The 22,633-nt window shown below is 35.6% G+C and overlaps 3 protein-coding genes and 1 long non-coding RNA gene across 8 annotated transcripts; all 4 read right to left on the bottom strand.

The window, feature by feature from the left end:
- Positions 1-701: 701 nt before the first annotated feature.
- On the bottom strand, positions 702-1,356 carry LOC143715590 (uncharacterized). The gene is made up of 3 exons (XR_013195829.1): positions 1,333-1,356; positions 1,089-1,120; positions 702-897 (listed from the first exon to the last, which is right to left on the bottom strand). It is a non-coding gene; the product is annotated as an uncharacterized LOC143715590 (long non-coding RNA).
- A 2,723-nt stretch (positions 1,357-4,079) lies between these two features.
- On the bottom strand, positions 4,080-6,791 carry ctrl (chymotrypsin-like). Its single transcript, XM_077207838.1, has 7 exons — positions 6,635-6,791; positions 6,319-6,422; positions 5,943-6,022; positions 5,757-5,838; positions 4,615-4,795; positions 4,380-4,510; positions 4,080-4,291 (listed from the first exon to the last, which is right to left on the bottom strand). Exons 1-7 carry the CDS (start codon positions 6,681-6,683, stop codon positions 4,130-4,132), a joined length of 789 nt encoding a protein of 262 aa, XP_077063953.1. The 5' UTR covers positions 6,684-6,791; the 3' UTR covers positions 4,080-4,129.
- A 1,168-nt stretch (positions 6,792-7,959) lies between these two features.
- LOC143715928 (chymotrypsin-like protease CTRL-1) lies at positions 7,960-12,119 on the bottom strand. Its single transcript, XM_077207837.1, has 7 exons — positions 11,868-12,119; positions 11,195-11,370; positions 10,947-11,026; positions 9,465-9,546; positions 8,889-9,072; positions 8,632-8,762; positions 7,960-8,512 (listed from the first exon to the last, which is right to left on the bottom strand). Exons 1-7 carry the CDS (start codon positions 11,911-11,913, stop codon positions 8,351-8,353), a joined length of 861 nt encoding a protein of 286 aa, XP_077063952.1. The 5' UTR covers positions 11,914-12,119; the 3' UTR covers positions 7,960-8,350.
- A 42-nt stretch (positions 12,120-12,161) lies between these two features.
- Positions 12,162-22,237, bottom strand: hsc70 (heat shock cognate 70). Of its 5 annotated transcripts, none has more exons than XM_077207832.1 (9): positions 21,713-22,237; positions 19,765-19,974; positions 19,321-19,526; positions 18,217-18,369; positions 16,724-17,279; positions 16,437-16,639; positions 15,439-15,637; positions 15,076-15,308; positions 12,162-12,760 (listed from the first exon to the last, which is right to left on the bottom strand). In XM_077207832.1, exons 2-9 carry the CDS (start codon positions 19,967-19,969, stop codon positions 12,584-12,586), a joined length of 1,932 nt encoding a protein of 643 aa, XP_077063947.1. In that variant the 5' UTR covers positions 19,970-19,974; positions 21,713-22,237; the 3' UTR covers positions 12,162-12,583. The 5 variants fall into 5 exon arrangements, with proteins under 5 accessions (XP_077063947.1, XP_077063949.1, XP_077063948.1 ...); XM_077207834.1 differs by having other exon boundaries at positions 19,765-19,970; positions 21,713-21,982; XM_077207833.1 differs by having other exon boundaries at positions 21,718-21,874.
- Between the last annotated feature and the right edge of the window lie 396 nt (positions 22,238-22,633).

Raw genomic sequence — 22,633 nt, 5'->3', positions numbered from 1 at the left:
AAATCAACAATAAAAATGCAATATAAATGTATGATAATTAACATCAATATTACATTTCATTAAAGTTAATAAATAAACTACAATAATGTATAATCCATATATATATATATATATATATATATATATATATATATATATATATATATATAAAGATTCAAATTAACAATAAAAATGTAAAGAAAATATGATGTATTATAATTAACATTAATATGAACATGAATAAATTGTGTAATAATTAATGAATCACATATAAGCCTACAAACATTAAAATAATAATTAAAAAAGTATTTTTTTTAATCATAAAACTGTATTATTTGTGTCCTAATGAGATGGAAAATAGCAGAACATAGTGTCTAAAAAACATTAAAATTAACAATAAAAATGTGAAAATTATTAATGTTAATTGACATTACTATGAACATGAATATATTATGTAATAATTAATGTAACTCATAGGCCTACACACTTTAAAATAATAATAAAACAGTCATGCTTTAAAAAAAAAATCATGAAAATGTATTATTTATGTCCTAATAAAATGTAAAATAGCGGAAAATAGAGTCTTAAAAACAATTTTGACCGCTTCCAGCACCCATACCGTAAGTACATGATTAGACGCGCATACTAAAAAAATGTGCGGCTGGCTTGACCGTGTATTTTCAAAGCGCGGCCCACTTGACCGCAGTATAAAACTGAAGGCGTGGACTCTCTGGCAAATGTGATTTGCTGGACATCAGAGTTGCAAATTCCTGAAACAATTTTTAAAAAAAGGACAGCACAACCATAATCAACAGAACCAAAGCATAAAACATATTACAGATGAATGAGATTTGTTGAATAATCTCTACTTATCTGTTTGAAGGATAACCGTCTAACTTCTCTTTGATGTGTGAGTAGCTGTAGGAACATGGCATGGCATTCAGGAATACCACATTTGAAAACAGCATTAGGAACATGGATTTCCATGTGCTGGCAATATGCTGACAACGATTCAAAAGCACGATCACAGAACTGAGTCTGATGCCATAGCATTTTTGTTACCACATAGATTGACTAACGTTATAACTGTAATACTTAAAAGCACTTACATTAGCAGTGGACCGTCATCAGATTACAAAGCCTGAAACGAAAAAAATATATCAAAAGCAGGCCATGCAAATAACACATAAAATGTTGCCTATTATGTAAAATATAGAAGCTAGCCTAACGTTACTTGGTAAACAGGTGGAACAGAATGATTTTTTTGCGCGGTAGTAAACCGCGTTAGCAAAATCAAACCAAATTCGTGGAAACAATGTAGAAATGCGAACGCAAAAATATATACTGACTTACCGTATCACTCAGTTGAACAATTTTAAAAAAGTTATTCAGATGACAAATTCTTCCACCTGTCTTAATGTAACGTTAACGTCCTCCATTTTCTGCTGCGTCACAGGCAACTAATGTTTGAAACACGAACCGAAGCTCACAGAAGTTTAAAAAAATGCTCACAAATTAATAGACAGTTTATCTTGATAACAGGAATGATTATTCTGTGCAGTTGAGTCCCGGTGACAAATCAAGTTTGCCTGTACTGTCTGTTCGCGTCACGTTTGATTTGAATTGAGTGCGGAAAAAATCAATCCCACAATGCAATGCCTTTACAGTATGATACTCTATTACGAATTTATCAGGATGAAAACAGAAATGTGCTGTATATTTACAGCTGTTCTGTAAAAGATACAGCCTAATACTGTATTATTGAAATACAGTACAATACTGTAGGAATTTACCTTTAAATTTACAGTAAAGGGTTACAGTGTAGGTGTAATTTATTTATATGATTTATACACTGTCAGCTTACTGATTGGGTCTACATTAGTATTTAGTTTATTAAAAACAAACAAATAAACATTGATATGATATGAATATTGCACAGATGAGACCATTTTCTGTATCTCTACAGCTTTGTGTTCTCACAACTTGGCAAAAGATTCAACAGCTGGTAACAGGATCTCATCTACTTATGCAAAAAAAAAAAAAAAAAAAAAAAAAATATATATATATATATATATATATATGGCTGGGAAAAGATTAATCGCGATTAATCGCATCCAAAATAAAAGTTTGTGTTTATATGTGTGTGTGCACTGTGTCTAATTATTTTGTATATATATAAATACACACACATATATTATGTAAACACAAACTTTTATTTTGGATGCGATTAATCGCGATTAATCTTTTCCCAGCCCTAATATATATATATAGTGATTTCATGATTATTATGCACAACACCAACACTTCAGCTTGTGATTCTTATTAAGTGTGGGTCATATTTCAGGATTCTTTAACTTAGTAGCTAGGTCTTGACACCTTGCACATCTGGAGACTCCAGGTAGGTTGCCGTTCTGGAAAATGGAGCTGGAGACTATGGTTCCTGATGTTTTCACATCTAATTCTTCACCTTAATTCCTATTTTTTTTATTTGCATGAGGCTTACATGTGCCTGTGTTTGTATGACACTGCTGTCCATTGGTCACACCTTTAATTTTGCAGATTCTAGTATTGCTTTAGTATTGCATCCTTCTCATGAGCATTTAGAATTTTTTTACTTTTCAGTGCACGTTAAATCTCTTTTTTGGCCCAAGAAAACTGTAAAAGAAAACCTGCTTATTAATTATGCACACCTGCATATAAGGCGTTTTTTTCACTTCCAGCCTTTGTTGACAACACACACACACACACAAACACACACACACACACACACACACACACACACACACACACACACACACACACACACACACACACACACACACACACACACACACACACACACACACACACACACACACACACACACACACACACACACGCACACACAAATATGACACCTTTAAATTAATCATGCTTGACTGCAATGGTGTCAAATGTCATGGGTTCTTTCTAATGTATATCATATCAAACCTCTAACCAGGCACGACACTATGTCTTCCTATGCCGTGATTAAAAGGAACGCATTAGCTTCATCAGAAGGCAACTTCATTGGTCTGTTCCTCATTTCAGTATGACGGTGTTTTCCACACAGCCCTGTGGTCTTATGGTCAATACATCATTCAACAACAGTTACAACAATGCAATTGGCAGATAAAGTGTAAAAAAGGCCTTTGTGCTAATCACTTTAAAACCTTGGCAGACCTACGGATGTGAACAAGAACCACAATCATGTCCCGCCTGAAGCAACTACAATAAGAAAGCAAATAAATATGTTAAAAATATGGTAACTACATAATTATATTTACATACAAACTATTTTTGCATTTATACTACATTCAAAAACTTTTGGGTTCAGTATTTGAAAGAAATTAATTAATCAAGCACACATTCAATTAATCAAAACTGACAGTAAAGACATAATAAAAATGTTACAAAAGATTTATTTATCAAATAAATGCACAAATACCCATAAAATAATCTTATATTTTTTAGGATTATTTTGTGGGTATTTGTGCTTTATTTAATAAATAAATCTTTTGTAACATTTTTATTATCAAAGTTTCCACAAAAATATTAATCAGCACAACTGTCTTCAACATTGAAATTAATTGTAAAAAAATATTAAAATGATTCCTGAAGGATCATGTAAAACTGAAGACTGGAGTAATGATGCTTAAAATTTAGCTTTGCCATCACTGGGGTAAATTACTTTTAAAAAAATTTTTATATCTAAAACAGTTATTTTAAATTGTAATAATATTTAACAGTATTACAGATTCACTGTATTTTTATCGAATAAATTCAGCCTTACTGAGAACAAGAGACATCTTTCAAAAATATTAAAAAAAACTTAAAAAAACAGTGCCTATTATTTCCCTAATGTTGTTGTGTATTATTAACAGTGCGCTCTGCTTTGTTCTTGCTTGAGTCGTGTTTCCTGGAAACGGCAATTCTGATCAATCTTACATCAATCTTACATCACCTCACTATCAATACATCATTCTTTGAAACAAACTCATACTCACATTTATTTTTTGAAACCTTATCACCCTAAAAATGATTTATTGTATGTGCTTGAGTCACTTCCCATAATCTTTAGATTTGGTGTTTTTAATATTTTTATTGGCATTATTTTCAAATAGTTGGAGCTCTAGTTGGAGGCGACGATCTGGTCAATCCATTGGCGCAGGTAAGAGACCCGGGCATAGACGGCTGGGGTGCGAACATTGCAGTCAGAGGTGCCCCAAGACACGATGCCCACCTGATACCAAACACCTGAGCTCTCACACACCAGAGGACCACCAGAATCACCCTGTAGTTGACAGACAAACCCATACAAATACATTAGAACTAAATCACTGTATGCATGTATATACATTTAGATATTTGTCCTCGTATACCTGGCAAGAGGAGACACCAGAGGCTCCAGCACAGATCATGGCGTCTGTGATTCTGCTCTGACCCCAGTACTGCCTACATTGAGCCGGACTCAGAAGAGGCAGCGCGGTCTGCTGCAGGATATTAGGACTTGCTGCGAAAATGAAGTAAATAGATTAAAAAAACTGTAGCATATCCAGTCATTGTAGTCATGAATGTAATTGCTTTTGACATCAGTGATGTTGATGATATATTTACAGGTGGATCCAGTTTTGCCCCATCCAGTGGTGACGCAGCGAGTGCCGGAGGGGATACTGGTGGAGGAGGCAGCTAGACACACAGGAGAGATACGGGACGTCAGCTGGGCTGGAGAGGACAGTTTCAGCAGGGTGACGTCGTTGTTGAAGGTCTGACTGTTGTAGTAAGGATGGGTGATGGCCTACAGTGGGAGGAGAAAATAACTCATGAGATTATTTATTATACAATACATACACTACCGTTCAGAGGTTTGGGGTCGATACGATTTTTAAAAAAGTTTTTTAAAGAAGTCTCTTATGCTCACCAAGGCTGCATTTATTTGATCAAAAACAGAGTCAAACAATTTAAAATCACTGACTTATATTGTAATATATTTTAAATGTATTTCTGTGATGCAAAGATGAATTTTCAGCATCAATACTCCAGTCTTCAGTGTCACATGATCCTTCAGAAATCATTCTAATATGATGATTTACTTAGCATTTCTTATTATTATCATCAATGTTGAAAACAGTTGTTCTGCTTCATATATTTATTCAACACATTTTTTTAGGATACTTAGAAAGATAAATAGAGGAATAGAAAGATAAAAAAAAAAAAAAAAAACGTTTATTTTAATCAGAAATCTTTTGTAACTTTATAAATGTCACATTTGATCCGTTTTATGTGTCCTTGTTAAATAAAAATACTGACCTCAAACTTTTGAACAATAATGTCTAATACAAAACAATAGAACCCAACATATTAACCTATGGCTAATAGACAACAACCTCTGAAGTTTTCTTTCCTGACTACAAACTAGGGCTGTCAGAGACTTTAGTGATATCTGTCAGATAGTAGGGACAATTACTCATGGTATTAAAATAAAAACTCACAGCAAATTTAATCTTGTGGTATTACAAGCTGAAAAAGAGTAAGGCTTTGCGCTATGCACAAAAGAGTATGTTTGTTGCAAGTATTTGTAAGATCCCTCGCCTAGTAAGCAAGCAACACTTTTGTTTTAACTATGGCAGAATGACAAAATCCTGTGGTTTCTGAGGTAATGCCCATATCAGAGATCCACAGCAATGCAATCAGCAGATAGTGACTCAAAGTAAAGGGATACGTAATGAGTTATTATCAGCATGATTAAACCATGATACCTTGGCGATCCTCATGACTTGAACAGATTCAGTGCTGGAGCCACGGTTATGCTCTCCAAGGATAACATAGTGATATCCGGCCCTAGGGTAAGATAGAAAAAAGAAGAGAAAAAAAACAGGAAAGATTGAAAATAGAGAACCAGGTAGGGCATGTTTATAAAGTAAAACAGATTTGAAGGTTCTTACTGAACACGACAGTGAGCAGCAGTGACGACCCAGTACTGGTTGATCAGCGATCCTCCGCAGAAATGGAAGCCATTGGATTGCTGGTTCATACATAAAAAATATATACATGATATAACTCATTGAATGATGAACACATTGCCAGTAAAAACATTTATCATGCATTTATACATATCAGCTTATAGGACCTAAAGAGATGTCCGATTCTACTCCTGGAGGGCCACTATCCTAAAGAGTTTATCTCCAATTAAACACCTTAACAAGCTTAAAAAGCTCTTACTGGGTATACTAGAAACTTCCAGGCGAGTTAAACTCGAGATTGGACACTCCTGCTCTAGTTGCTTAGGAACAATGATTGCATAATCAAAACTACAGTTACCTGGAGAGAGACCTGCCAGGGCCAGGAACCGGACACTGCATTCTCTCCATTCACAATTTTGCTGTAGCCGCTAATTACTGGTCTAATGGAAGGCACTCCACAGCCTATGGTATATAAAATGGACGCATACAAAAACATACAATCATGGGTAAACAAGCTTATTTAGTTTTTTTTATTTGAGTACGGTAATATCACATTTTGAAACTAAGAATTTCTTCTGTTCTTTAAGCCAGTGATTGCAGGTTTAAAACTAACTACAGTTACCAGTTTCAGATTCCTACCACCCTCAATGCAAGTTGCAGCAAAAGAAACTCACCCAGAGTGGAGGCCACCAAAGCAAAACAACTTATGATCCAGAACATCATGGAGACATGCACCGTAATTTCCTACTGCTGTTCCCATTGAGCCTGACGCCTGCTTTATATTCTCTTTAGCATCTGATAAAACTGGGAATCATCAAGGTGCTTCCATGCAGCTGGAAGGATCTCAGAGCTCAGGAACATTCATATCTTGTTCAGTACAGGCATGTGACAAAAAGTATGTTGAAATATTGACAAGAATAAATAGGTCATCTGTGAAAAAAAAGGGTAGACTGCCCACCTTTGTTTAAACTAATGTTTTCTGAATGCATTCAAGTGCAGCAATGAGACAACCTGGGACGCTATTCTTTCACCTGTAAATTTATAACCTGAAGTTCTTATCGAACCCACACAAGCAGCAGATAGAAGAAAGAAAATTGGGGGGTAGAGGAGATTTAAGATCTTTTCTCCAGTCTAAGCTTTCATGTTTTTAAGACACATTTCATGTGTTTCGTGGTTGTTAAAGACCATAGAACACTGTGAATCGATGTCTAACTCGTGTGGTTTTTAGGATGAACAAGTAAACAAGTCGATCACTTAGCTAATCACTTTAATGCTGACACCTTGGGAATACTCTTCGTCTGCACAGGTTCAGTACTGTAACCATGATCATGCTCTACAAGGACACCATATAGAGAAGAGAACAGCACATGTAGGCGAATGTAAACGTATGCATAATAAAAGGGTTTTCAAAAGTTATTGGCACTGTAAGTGTGTAAACAGGCAATCATGAACAAGCTCATCTGTTTTAGTTGAATTTGAGCATCATGGTAAATTTATTTGACCTTACTAATCTTATATAACGCATAATATAATTTTAATATAACAGCTAGGAAAAGATATGGGAACTGATTTATACATCCACTAAAAATCAAATCATTCCAAAATGGAGAAAAGCACCACTTGATTGCAAACGCCACTTGGTTTGATTGTTTTATACTAATTTTTATAGCCTACACAATACCGTTCAAAAGTTTTAGGAAGAAATCTCTTATTCTCACCAATACTGCTTTTACAGTAAAAACAGTAATACTGTCAATATTATTACAGTTTGAAATAACTGTTATCTATTTTATTCGATTTTAAAATGTAATTTATTCCTGTGACGCAAAGCTGAATTCTCAGCATTATTAGTCCAGTCTGCAGTGTCATATGGTCCTTCAGAAATCATTCTAATATGATGATTTAGTGCTCAAGCTAAATTTTTATTATTATCAATGTAGAATGTGATACATGATTTCAGGATCCTTTAATGAAAAAAAAAGAAACTGTATACTGTATATTAACATAAAGAAATTAAAGTTTTATTTATCATGTACAAACACTAATGCTTATTTTTGTTCAAGATTTGGTCATTGCATTTTAACAAATACTCAAAGCGTACCATGATTAATTTCATATTTACTGATTAACAAGTGTAATACAATTAGTTAATTACAATTAGATGAAAACAGATACATTGTGGATACATAAGTACTGTTTTTAATCATTTAATTGGCATTGTCATGAGTTTTTTTCAGTATTCAAAACAACAGCATCATAAAAAAGTGATAACTTGACTAATGGCTGAATGTTCAGACACATAAGAACCAGAAACCATGAACAACAAGGGATAAAATGTAGCGATGACAGACGTATGTGTCCTCTGGAGGGTAAATACTCATGCTGGTGCTCTAGTTGAATTGAACAACTCCATCAATCCATTTGCGAAAATAAGAGACACGGGTGTAAACTATTGGAATGCCAACATTGCAGGATGTTTTTCCCCAGGACACGATGCCCACCTGATACCAAACACCTGAACTCTTACACATCAGAGGACCACCAGAATCACCCTGTAGTTGACAGACAGACATCAGTGATTAACATTGTGACAATGTTAACATTATTTGTTTTTCAAATATTGAAATGGATAGTTTGTGTGTAATATGTTTATGAATCTGTCTTCATATACCTGGCAAGAGGAGACACCAGAGGCTCCAGCACAGATCATGGCATCAGTAATTTTGTTCTGATCAAATTTTTTCCTACACTGAGTCTGACTCACTATCGGCAAGGTCGCCTGCTGCAAGATCCGAGGAGTCACTATAAGCAAAAGAATAATGCGAGACAGTAAGTGTCTGAGTGGTTGAGCAAGGATCAACTGCTGTTTTTATTGATTTATTTACTTCACAATTCAAAATGTACAGGTGAGAAGAATTGCAGACTTACTCTCGGTTTCAGTTTTGCCCCAGCCAGTGGTGACACAAAGAGTCCCAGGGAGGATGCTGGCGGAGGAGCTAGGCAGACATATAGGAGAGACACGGGACGTCATCTGTACTGGACTAGACAATTTCAGCAGTGTAACATCATTGTTGAATGCGGTCTGTCTGTTGAAATCGGGATGGGTGATGACCTATAAGTGTAGAAAGAAAAACTCCATTGTCTGTCAGCTCTGTTTTGTTTGTAATGAAGCAAAATTAATACATACAGCAAGGACACATTAAATTGATCAGAAGTGACCTTAAATATATTTATAATGCAACAAAAGTTTGTATTTCAAATAAATACTGCTCTTTTGAACTTTCTATTTATCAAAGAATTCTGATTTAAAAAATCTGAATCTTAATCATGGTTACGCAACACAAAACTGTTATATCAAACTGAAATATTATTTCACAATCTTATTGTTTATACAACATTTCTTTTTATCATATAAATGCAGCCTTGAAGATACTTTAACTTTGAAATGCAATTTAAAGATTTAAAACTTCAGTGTCAATGTAATAATCACATTAAAGATGATACCTGGGCAATTTTCTTGACCTGAATACGTTCGTTATTGGAGCCACGGTCACTCTGTCCAAGGACAACATAATGATTTCCAGGCCTAGAAAGACAGCGGGAAAAGGAAAAGCAGGACAAGTTGAAAACGTTTTTTTTGTTTTTTTTTATCAAAACCTAAATACCTTGATAGAACAAAGGATAGAACAATGGATAGATAGATAGATAGATAGATAGATAGATAGATAGATAGATAGATAGATAGATAGATAGATAGATAGATAGATAGATAGATAGATAGATAGATGGATAGATAGAACGATAGATAGATGGATAGATGGATAGATAGAACGATGGATAGATAGAACGATGGATGGATGGATAGATAGATAGAACAATAAATAGATAGAACGATAGATAGATAGATAGATACATAGATAGATAGATAGATAGATAGATAGATAGATAGATAGATAGATAGATAGATAGAACGATAGATAAATAAATAGATAGATAGATAGATAGATAGATAGATAGATAGATAGATAGATAGATAGATAGATAGATAGATAGATAGATAGATAGATAGAACGATAGATAAATAAATAGATAGATAGATAGACAGACAGACAGACAGACAGACAGATAGATAGATAGATAGATAGATAGATAGATAGATAGATAGATAGATAGATAGATAGATAGATAGATAGATAGATAGATAGATAGACAGACAGATAGAACGATAGATAGATAGATAGATAGATAGAACGATAGATTGAACGATAGATAGATAGATAGATAGATAGATAGATAGATAGATAGATAGATAGATAGATAGATAGATAGATGGATAGATAGATAGAACAATAGATAGATAGAACAATAGATAGATAGAACGATAGATAGAATGATAGATAGAACGATAGATAGAACGATAGATAGAACGATAGATAGATAGATAGATAGATAGATAGATAGATAGATAGATAGATAGATAGATAGATAGATAGATAGATAGATAGATAGATAGACAGATAGAACGATAGATAGATAGATAGAACGATAGATTGAACGATAGATAGATAGATAGATGGATAGATGGATAGATGGATAGATGGATAGATGGATAGATGGATAGATGGATAGATGGATAGATGGATAGATAGATAGATAGATAGAACGATATATGGTTAGATAGATAGATATATGGATAGATGAATTGGATAGATGGATAGATAGATAGATAGATAGACAGATAGATAGATAGATAGATAGATAGATAGATAGACAGATAAGATAGAACGATAGATAGAACGATAGATAGAACGATAGATAGAACGATAGATAGAACGATAGATAGAACGATAGATAGATAGATAGATAGATAGATAGATAGATAGATAGATAGATGGATAGATGGATAGATGGATAGAGAGAATGGCTGGCTGAGGCAGACAGACAGATAGATAGACAGATAGATATAAAGAAACAATGAACACTTACTGAACTGAACAGTGGGCAGCAGTGAGGACCCAATAATTGTTGATCAGGGAACCACCACAGAAGTGCTCACCTCTGGAATTCTGGTTCAAATATAAAGATCTTTATGAGTACATGATTAAACAGACAATGAGGCCCAAAACCATTATGATATGATAAGAAATCAGAAGTGGATCCATTAATGAAATCATTAAAAACATCTTGCTTTGGAAGAGACCTAATGATTATGTATTTAAAACTTGTAACACTACCTGGATAGAGACCTGCCAGGGCCAAGGGTTTGCTTCCATTCCATGGATTACACCATTTCCCCCAATTATACTTGGTTTGTTATCTAGACTTGGTTGATCAACTACACTTGGAACAAGTTTCTCAGATTTCCTCCTGGCAGCACTATCCCACGGCTGCAATTGAGGCACTCCACATCCTGTAAGCAAAGATCATAAAAAGGCTAATAAGAAAAGTATCACTAAACATGTTATGTTTAGTTTTGTACAGTACAATGCAAAATACAATGTTGAGTTGGTGTCCTTATGCAGATCCTTTGTATATACAGTATATACAGGTGAAACTCGAAAAAATTTGAATTTCGTGCAAAAGTTATAATTTCGTTGATTATGGCTTACAGCTTATGAAAAACCCAAATTCAAAATCTCAGAAAATTAGAACATTACATGAAATCAATAAAAAAATAGAATTTTAAATACAGAAATGTCGGCCCTCTGAAAAGTATGCTCATGCATATGTATATAGTTATATATATACTAAATGTATTAGTTTCACTTTTTAATTTGAATTCCTGAAATACATGAACTTTTGCACGATATTCTAATTTTTCGAGTTTCACCTGTATATATATATATATATATATATATAAACATTAATAAGTAAAATCTGTGACCCTTTATCCTAATAGAAACTCACCTAGAATGGAAGCCACCAAAGCAAAAAAGCTAATGATCCAGATCATGTTGTTCACAAGTGCCCTGTGTCTTGCTGTTGCTGCTATTAGGCCTCTCTCCAGCTTTATATTCTCTCCAGCATCTGTTAAATTTCACAATTCATACAGGTGCTCTCATGCAGTTAGGAGGAGCTCAGGAATGTTTGTATCTGTCATATGAGGAAAATGACAACATATATTGTGATGGCAATAGGTGAGGCAGTCAAACAAAACAAATGGACGTTACATTTCTGAAAGCAAATACATGATACAAGATATTGAGGAAATAATATGCTTTATTTTTATTGAATCATACAGGAAACATGAATTGTAAAAGCAGATATGTAAAAACCTCTCCCTGTGGAGTATAACGGCTAAATGAACAGGTTACAAGGCCTCACCTCAACTTGGTATTTTGTTGTAATTGTAGCATGACTAACCTTGTAACCACTGAATAATAGCTTACAGACAGAATAACAGATTTTAAAACATAATGCCAACATAGGCTAATATGTTAATGCTAATGCTGTTTTGTAAGTGCCATATTGCTTTGGTAATAAGCTATAAGTTGGTCTTATGTGGCACATCAATGTAAGTAAACACTAGTTGACATGAAGCCAGTTTGAGATGCAGCAAGTTGACATAAATAAGATTTTGAGTTGGTTTCTTATGTGTGAGCCTGGATGTTCTGGTGTCAAGATTAGTCCACTTCCTCAATGGTAGGTCCAGAGGAGGAACCACTTCCTGCCCCTCCAGGAAATCCCCCAGGCATTCCACCCGGCATGCCACCTGCACCCTGATAGAGCTTTGTGATAATGGGGTTGCACACTTTTTCCAGCTCCTTCTGTTGGTGCTCGTACTCATCCTTTTCTGCGGTCTGTGGCACAAGACATACGAAACGTCTCAGAAGATGCTCTTTGTTCTGTGAGGTGACACATTGCTTAATGCAGCATTTCCCAACACTGTTACTTGAGGCACACCAAGATTTGGGTTCAACAGGGTTAAAGGCACACCTTAGGAAAAAGTGCTTTACTACTCCCATAGCGTGTGATTGCGGGGAAAAAAATACATGTTTTTATTGAACATTGATGAAACAATAGATTTTTGTGTGAAAATAAATCTTATAAATATATGAAGTGGTAAGATGGGCCTTTTAACCCAAACACGGGATAAAAGCCTCACCAGCATGGGGCAAAAGACACATAGTATTGATACAAATACTTAATATTTTTAGAATAATATCAAAGTTAATACTTGTTCTAAACAATCATTTTAGCAAAGCACATACTATTTCCTGTTTATTTTGATAATTAAAATAATTGGTCACAGTTTATAATAAGGTTTATTAGTTAACATGAACTAAGAATGAACAATACTTCTTTAGCATTTTTTAATCTTAGTTAACATTAATTTCAACATTTAGTAATACGTTATCAAAATCAAAGGTTGTTAACATTAGTTAATGCACTGTGAACTAACATGAACAAACAATGAGCAGCTGTATTTTTATTATCTAACATACGGTAACGGTGTTAATAAATACAGTTACAATGTAAGTAATGTATTGTTCATTGTTAGTTCATGTTAGTTAATACATTAAATAATGTTTACTAATGAACCTTATTTTAAAGTGTTATAAAATAATTGATTTCATTCATTAAATATACTGTCATTACGTTCATTTAATAAATAGAACAAAATTATTTAAAGAAGTAAAGATTATAAATGCATTGAATGAGATCCCATAATGATTTAATATAGCTTGACAGTAGTAACAATAAATAATAATATTTTATGGTATCATATGATTAATATCAGATTTTTAAATATTATGGTTTCATTATAAATATGGTAATTATCTCTTAATCTCTAACATGAATATATGATTTATTCTATCTGAATATAACCATGTCATGTCAACAAGTGGGAAAGTCTGACAGCTGTTTATTATCATGTTAATTATTGTACCTTTCGCCCCAACAGCAGGGGCTTCTTTACCCTAAATACAATACTTTGACATATTCTTCCAGTATTGAAAAACTGTTGCTTTAATTACTTTGAACAAAACTATAAAAACATTAAGACCATTGTCTCAAAATATAGTCAATAATTGTATCGATTTGTCATTTGCTTCATAAACCTACAACATTTTAAAAAAAAGACATTAAATATTGAATCAACTTTTGTTTTCCGCGATCGCATCAAGGATCAGCCAAATTTCCTCTTGCAAAGTCAAATGCGGTTGTTGAGAAAAGTGTTGATGGTTAATTTTTTGTGCCATCTTGTAGTTTAAAGAAGAGTAAAGTCAAATGCCCCGTTGTACCCTTCATATTTTTTAACATTTCCTCCTTAAACACACTTGATTCAACTCATCAGCTCATTAGTAGAAACTCCAAAACTAGAAATAGATCGGTAAGATATTTCAGACATCCAAAATGTGTACTATTGGTATACCTTTAGGAACAAGGTTGGGAAACACTTGAAATAGTTGAACACACACACATCGGAAAAATGGAATCCTGGCTTATCTTGTTTCGTGTTTCACACTGCTTATAATTTACCCAGGATTTACAATTTACACTGTACATTCCTAAACACTGGGTTAATGTTCTTATTTACATATTTACATGCGGCGTCAATGAAGGCAGAACTTGACCTGTTTACATAAAGGAATTTTGCAACCTCCTTTTATATATCGCTGACTTTACCATGACGTTTTTTTAATGGACTGTTCAGAATAAAAAGGTAAGAACAACCTACTGTTTATACAACAGTGTTTCTGTCATTGTCCAAAGCACATGAATATGAGACTTATTCATGTGTGTCCATTGCTAAGCATCACCACAACATTCTAACACCACATTGTTTCACACAGTCCACTTTGTCACCACCATGCAGAGCAGGGTTTCATAACCTGGGATAACCCTGCTTCTAAATAATGTTTTTCTACCTGAGATTAAAATTGGGGTTTAGAACAAGGATAGACCAGGGTTAAGGACAGTATGTAAGCACAGGTCAATTTGTTGGACGAAACACTCACACAAATGGATTTCACTTCCTCAAGGTGAGATATCATATAAAGATCCTTTAATGATATAATCCTAACCGAAAGGGATAGCCTTAATCCTGTAAAGAAGTGTGACCTGTTTGGCATGTAAGTGGTGCAGTTTCTAGGATGTTACTGTTACCTACCTGGTTCCTGTCCAGCCAGGCTATGACCTCATTGCATTTGTCAGTAATAGTTTTTTTGTCCTCTGCACTGATCTTGTCCTGCAGCTTGTCATCCTCCACAGTGCTCTTCATGTTAAAGGCCAGGGACTCTAAAGTGTTCTTGGCAGTGACCTTCTCCTTCTGAGCTTCATCCTGTGCTTTGTATTGGTCAGCCTCTTGTACCATACGTTCAATGTCTTCCTTGCTCAAACGACCTGAAAGAAGCAGAAGAGAACAGCGGGAAACTAACGGTAAAAACTAAGACAATTTTTTAACTCCAGAGTTGTCTGGAATTAATGAGTATAAAGTCAACACTTTGTCCAAGGTCAGAACAAGTTATTCTACCTTTGTCATTAGTAATAGTGATCTTGTTCTCTTTGCCAGTGCTTTTGTCCACTGCGGATACATTGAGGATGCCATTGGCGTCAATGTCGAAGGTAACTTCAATCTGTGGCACACCACGAGGAGCGGGAGGGATGCCTGTCAACTCAAATTTGCCAAGAAGGTTGTTGTCCTTTGTCATGGCTCTCTCTCCCTCATATACCTAGGGATTAGAAAATCAAAATGACTAAAACAGGCTCCAATTGGTTACAAATGCCTCAATGGCTTTTGGAAGAATAAATGTCAATATCTCAATTGTTTCAAGGATCTTCCTGAATAGCCCAGCATTGCTGGTCAACAGCACATGTCATGTTTTGGACGTTGGTTTGTTGGTGCCCTTACCAGGCTTTTTAACAAGCTTTACCTGCAAGCTTTTTTGGCCTATACTTGTACTCAATCTTTTGATCCAGATTTTTCTGTAGGCTAGTCCACTGGTAGTGTACCATTGACTGAATTTTCGCAAGTAGGTATAGCTACAGACCGGAGATCTACAAAACAGGGCATGAACTCCAAAAGTGGGCAGAACCTCCGAAGAGGTGCAGGGTCTCCACACACAAAGATTTGAGCCATTGGTTCTGGTTTCAGCCAATTGTCATTGACTTACATTTCAAAATGAAAATTTGTAAATTAAGAAGAAGTGGGCAGTGCAACTAAAAAGGTCCCATTGTCTAGTGAGGTCCGGTTAGGGAGTTATAGACGGTAAGGCTTGGGCGATCTCATTTTGTATTCTCTTATTAACTGCTTATCTTTGTAAACTAGTTGTGTTACTACTAATGTTACACTTAAAGTATACTTAAAAGTATACTTTTATACACTAAAAAGTTGGCCAATTTAGTCCCAAATACTATCGAAACAGTACACTTAACCAGCTTGGAAATGGATGTTCATGCTGATCCGACCTGGGATTCTCAAAGGGGGAGGAAGACCAAGTATGTATGGGTACAACAACTCCTCTGATTTACCTGGATCAGTACACCGGGCTGGTTGTCTGAGTAAGTGGTGAAGGTCTGGGTTTGCTTGGTGGGAATGGTGGTGTTCCTCTTAATTAAAACAGTCATGACACCACCAGCTGTCTCAATGCCCAGAGAGAGGGGAGTGACATCCAACAGCAACAGGTCTTGGACATTCTCAGATTTATCACCTGCTAAGATTGCTGCCTGGACAGCTAGGTGGGATTTGAGGAAAGATTAGTATGTCACAAAGCAAAAGCGTTTACAAATACATCTATAGTAAAAATCAACCCTCTTACCAGCTCCATAAGCTACTGCTTCATCAGGATTGATGCTTTTGTTAAGATCCCGGCCATTAAACAAGTCCTGAAGCAGTTTTTGGATCTTGGGAATGCGAGTGGAGCCACCAACCAGCACAATGTCATGGATCTGCGCCTTGTCCATCTTGGCATCCCGAAGAGACTTTTCCACCGGCTCCAGCGTACCACGGAACAGGTCGGCGTTAAGTTCCTCAAAACGTGCTCTGGTGATGGAAGTGTAGAAGTCGGAACCTTCGAACAGAGAGTCGATCTCAATGCTGGCTTGCGTGCTGGAGGAAAGGGTGCGCTTGGCACGCTCACATGCTGTCCTCAGGCGACGGACTGCACGTTTATTGCCGGTTATGTCTTTCTTGAACTTGCGCTTGAACTCGGCAATGAAGTGGTTGACCATTCGGTTGTCAAAATCCTCACCACCCAGATGGGTGTCACCTGCGGTAGACTTGACTTCAAAAATGCCATCTTCAATTGTTAGAATGGACACGTCAAATGTTCCACCACCCAAATCAAAGATGAGGACATTGCGCTCACCACCAACCTGTAGTGAATTGTGGTCGTAAAGCAGTAGTTTAACCCTCAAACTCTTTAATGTTACTGCACCCAAAGTGCAAAGGTGAGATACTGGACAACAGAAAAAAGCCTACAACCATCTTTACAACCAGTTGAGCATGTTTACTTGGGATGTGACGAGATCTCGTGCCTCAAGTGTTGTTTTGTTGTTTTTATAAAAATAAAAACCATGGTAAATAAACGTCTGCTCTGCTCATCCAGCACAGGTTGCAGTCACACACAGTGCAGCAGGAATCAGTTTACTGATCGTATCAAGATAGCAGAGGATTCGTTGTGCAACAGAGCCAAGGTGTCTGATAAATGTCTTATCTTGTAGAATGTGTGCTCAGCACCGCGCTTCCTAAACACGCGAGCTCCTTGATGTGCGCAATCTCAAGCCTATCTCTAGACTGTGTAGTTGTGGCTCTGGTCTCTGTTTGCACTTTTAATACCGAGAGAGTACTTTGATTACTTTGTTATTTACACTGTTTAATTTCTATGTTCAATTTGTTGAAAAGAGTTGAATTAGGAGGTCACACACAGCCTAAATCAGAAGTTCTGGAAGCTGAAGAGTCTGAAGAGACTCGTGTGAAATCATACAGGAGAGAAGCCAGTCAGTTGTGTCTGAGGAAAAACATTTTACCATGCTCGAATGTTGTCTTTCAATGCATATGATAATTCATACTCATAAAGTAGAACTGAAATGACATTCATTACAATATTATTAGTTTAAACATTTCAAAAGGCCAGTCATGAATTTTGTCACTGAGGATTTCTATAAAATATTGTGCAAAAATCACGTCTCGTCTTGTTCTCGTGAACCCTATCTCGTCTCGTGAGATAAGTGTCTCATCACACCCCTAATTTCTGCCAAGTTATATATAAAGCCCTGAACTGGTAAAGTATAGCTCAGGATGTCTGAATACCTTTTTGTCCAATCCATATGCAATAGCAGCCGCTGTTGGTTCATTGATAATACGAAGGACATTAAGGCCAGCAATGGTTCCAGCATCTTTGGTGGCTTGGCGCTGAGAGTCATTAAAGTACGCAGGCACAGTAATAACTGCATTTGACACTGCCTGAAATAACAAGAAGATCAAAATCAAATGGCACACTTATTTGCATCCAATGTGTTAAAACCACCAAGTTTGGCTTCTGCACCAAGTCCAAGTCTTACTCAGAGATCTTTTATTTTTTGTGCAAAAGATGATGTTGGCTTTGATTCTGATCAACCCAGTGGCTTCTAGATACTAGTGTATATAGAAAGTGCTTAGTGACTTTTTTGTAGAGGAGAGATTTTTGGGATTAATAAGGAAAGAGTCTTTGCATTCATTATGATTACAGTTCACTTTGTTCAGTATAATTTTGCTCATAAAGAAACAGTAGTTGCTTTCATTTCTGTGTTTTTAAGCAACACATGTTCATTAAAACAGCCTAGTCGACAGTAACGATTGTGGCCAAGTTGACATCCTTCCTGAAACCATTGTTATCTTCAAATATCTCTCAAAAGTCGAGGTACAGTTCAAACTTCAAAATGTTTTAGAGATTTCTGAACATAAAATGCATGCTGCAGAATTAGATATTAATCTGTGGTTGATTTCTCAAAACCATTCTAACTGTAGGCGTCACTAAAAGATAAGATGCATAAAACTGTGTTTGCTAAACTTTGAACTTATGCATTAGATCTATATTAGTCTTCACAACAGTACTTGGGTTTCTCTGTTTTGGTTCTATTAAAGTATATGAGCAATTAAAACGTCCTTTATAAATTAGGCAGGGTTCTTTTTACTTTGCATGTAGCATTCAGGGAAAGGCTTAAACCACTGTACACACATTTTCTAATGAATTTAATGACAATTTGATCTTTAGAGTTATATGTTCTCTTTAGCTTGGACATCCATTTCCAGTATGCTTGAATGCACATTACATGTGAAGCAAAAGGGCCAGAAAATGTCCTGACATATGTAACAACCTAAATATGAATGATTTAAAAGCACTTCATTCCAGTGCTTTTGCATAGTTCTATTCACCTTTCCCAGGTAAGCCTCAGAGATCTCCTTCATCTTAGTGAGGACCATAGAAGACACCTCTTCAGGGTAGAAGGTCTTCAGCTCCCCTTTGTACTCCACTTCCACCTTGGGCTTGCTACCATCATTGATCACCTTAAAGGGCCAGTGCTTCATGTCAGACTGAACCACTGCATCATCAAAGCGTCGACCAATCAGGCGCTTGGCATCTGTTGAACAAATAAGATGCATGTAAAATGCACAATGGCAACAAACAAGCATTCCTTTAAAATTACTGCTGGTTTCTGCTGGGTTAGAAATTACTGGATTACAGTATTAGCATTCTAATAACTACAATGCCATCTAATGGAGAATAGTAACATATTCAAGTGTCAATGTCAATCTATCATTTTTTTTCTCATGTAAATCGCATCATGTTCTGGTAAATTCTGTTATGGGCTGCCTTACCGAACACTGTGTTGGTGGGGTTCATGGCAACTTGGTTCTTGGCTGCGTCTCCGATCAGTCTTTCGGTGTCTGTAAAAGCGACATAGCTGGGGGTCGTTCTGTTCCCCTGGTCATTGGCGATGATCTCCACCTTTCCATGCTGGAAGATTCCCACACAGGAGTAGGTGGTGCCCAAATCAATACCCACTGCTGGACCTTTTGACATACTGTCTGGACCAGATGAGCAATGATCATTTTAGTAAAGTATCTGAATAAAGTATTTTTAGAATAACACAGAAAGAAAGTTTTCTTTTTTGTATATGCAAGGTTATAACCGACACTTTAATTTAAAAAATGATTCAGTCAAAAAAAACAAAAAAAACAAGACAATGCATATTGAACATGAGTAATCTGTCAATCACAAAAAAAAAACATTGGTCAATCTTTAAATATATAGAATATGTATAGACCGACTGTGGCATGTTTCTAGTTACATCCACACTATGCTGGCCTGTACTGTCAGCTGCTGTAGAAAGCACTAGATTGCCAGCTTGGCTGCATGCCATGACCAATACTGTCTGTGTGTGTTTGTGTGTTTGTGTCTGTGTGTGTGTGTGTGTGTGTGTGTGTGTGTGTGTGTGTGTGTGTGTGTGTGTGTGTGTGTGTGTGTGTGTGTAACAGAGGTTGGTATACAAGAGCGACTGGAGGTTTTACTCCTGCTTAACTCAAATCAAATCAAATGAAGGATTTAAGGAAAATCCTCAGAGACGAAGATATAGGCCTGACAAAGACGCAGGCTGTTTCTTAAAGGAAAGCTGATGTCATGAGACAAGAGCGCATTGGAAGTTAAGAGACAAAAAGGGTCTAGTGCTGAAGGGGTCATGTGACCTACAATATCCACATAATTTGCTGTGTCTGCATGTGTGGCAGATATTTTTATTTTTTATGTAAATTTTTGTTTACATTTTAGTCATTTCCTTTTGTGCTTTTGTCATTTTATAATTTATATATATATATATTTTTAAATATTGCTCTTTAGGTTTAATTATTTGTATTATAAGTTTTATATATTTTAGTTTTTATTTATTTACAGTAAATAATTATAGTGCTCGAAATTAAACGTATTTGAGTTCATTGCCAAGGCAACATTTCTGATATACGTATGTTTAGTTTAAGTTTATAAACTAAACATGATATGAATACATTGATATTTAATTTATTTCATTGATAATAACACTGTCTACAGTTCACACACATGTTTTTAAGACTAAAACTTATAGTATAGACTAATAATAATAATGATAATAATTGTACTTGATATAAGTATACACGATATTACAAATTCATTTTAATTTAAAATCTCCAGCATGCATGCATGCAAACTTCAATACTTTTAAAAAATGCATTCCAGGATGCATCTAATAAAGTTTTAATTACCATACTAAATTTGTGTTACAATTTGTATTTCTTTACTATTTTTCCAAAACATGAAAAGGGCAATAACAAAAAAAAATAAAAAAAAATGGGCAGGTGTGTCCATATTTTCAACTGTGTATTCCATACATAAATGCCTTTCTTCTAGCACAGGGTTTTTTAAATGTTTCCTGGAGCTTCCCCAGAAATCAAGATTTTGGACATCTCTGTCTTTCCTTTTTTTTTTTTGGATGACAAATTTCTATTCTTATCACAAAGTAAATAATAAGCTCATTGTTTTTTCTTCTGGGAATTCCTTCTGGCATCTTTATATATTTTTCCCATGCTCAGTTTAATGTGGGACGTGATGGATGGAAGCATAATCAGCCCAATTTTGTCTAGAACAAACAACTTTGTTTTAGCAGTGTGTAAAAAAAAAAAAGAAAAAAAAAAAAGTAAATTATGAATGCAGATCTGTCATAACAATCCATATCTAAAACAGATCGAACTGAAAACTAAGCCAAACTGCTTGCAATGCTTTTAAGAAAACTTTTACCTTACTGGAAAAGTTGTACTTGAGAGATAAAGAAGTGCAACGTGTGTCTGGTTCCCTTCAGCACGGGGTCCGCCCTCGGCCAAAGCTCTGCTAGAGCTGGTTCCTGGTGCCTTTTGCACTCCTGCACTGCTGGACTCAGAGGCAGAAGCCCTGGACTCTTCTGCGTATATAGAGATTCCAGCTTACAGTCACCTGACCCACAGCGCAGAGAAAGTTCCAGTCTGCAAATTCTCATGTGCTTCAGTCTCGCCAGCCAAACGCCTGCCATTCAGAGCAAGCACAGCGAGTTAACAACCAACCAAGGCAGTGCAACACGGAAGACACTGGTTTCCATTCATGGGGACATTTAGTCTTCATCAAGTATGACACAAACTCAATAAGTGCAGTGTCCTCGCCTTTTTTATTTTGCAGATTGAAGCACTTTGAGATCTTTTCATGGTGCTTTTTAGCCTCAAAATGCCCAGTTGTGCTGTAGCATGCCAAATAAACACATGCTCTCTCAAGATAAGTTCATCAGACTGTGTCAGCCGAAACACTTATGAATAAGACTTTCTTGTAGGGATACGTCTGCAAAAAAGTTAATCCAAAACAATGTATGTGCATATCACACTGTACGCGAATGTGATATTTTGCACTAATAGCATACAACATAATTAACAAATGGAGATACTTCAGAAAATGTTGGTAATCAATCTAAGGGGGATGAATGAATTATTTCATGAGTGGTTTTGTATTATATTTTATTTTGTATGAGGTTGGCCATTCTTTTCCAACCTTGTTACCATCTGTAAATACAGTTGAGAACCTCAATTTGTAAGATTAAATAATAAAAACATAAAAATTTGTTTCAAAAATTGGGCAAAGGGGTTGCGGATATAGCCAAAATTCATATATATATTAAACAGTTTTGCAGAGTCTCTA

The sequence above is a fragment of the Siphateles boraxobius genome, unplaced genomic scaffold (assembly GCF_051911475.1).
Source record: "Siphateles boraxobius isolate OS27281-9 unplaced genomic scaffold, OSU_SipBor_1 6, whole genome shotgun sequence".
NCBI classification, from domain to species: domain Eukaryota; kingdom Metazoa; phylum Chordata; class Actinopteri; order Cypriniformes; family Leuciscidae; genus Siphateles; species Siphateles boraxobius.
Note: the sequence above shows the minus strand (reverse complement) of the source record. Positions and strands in the feature narration are given on the sequence as shown.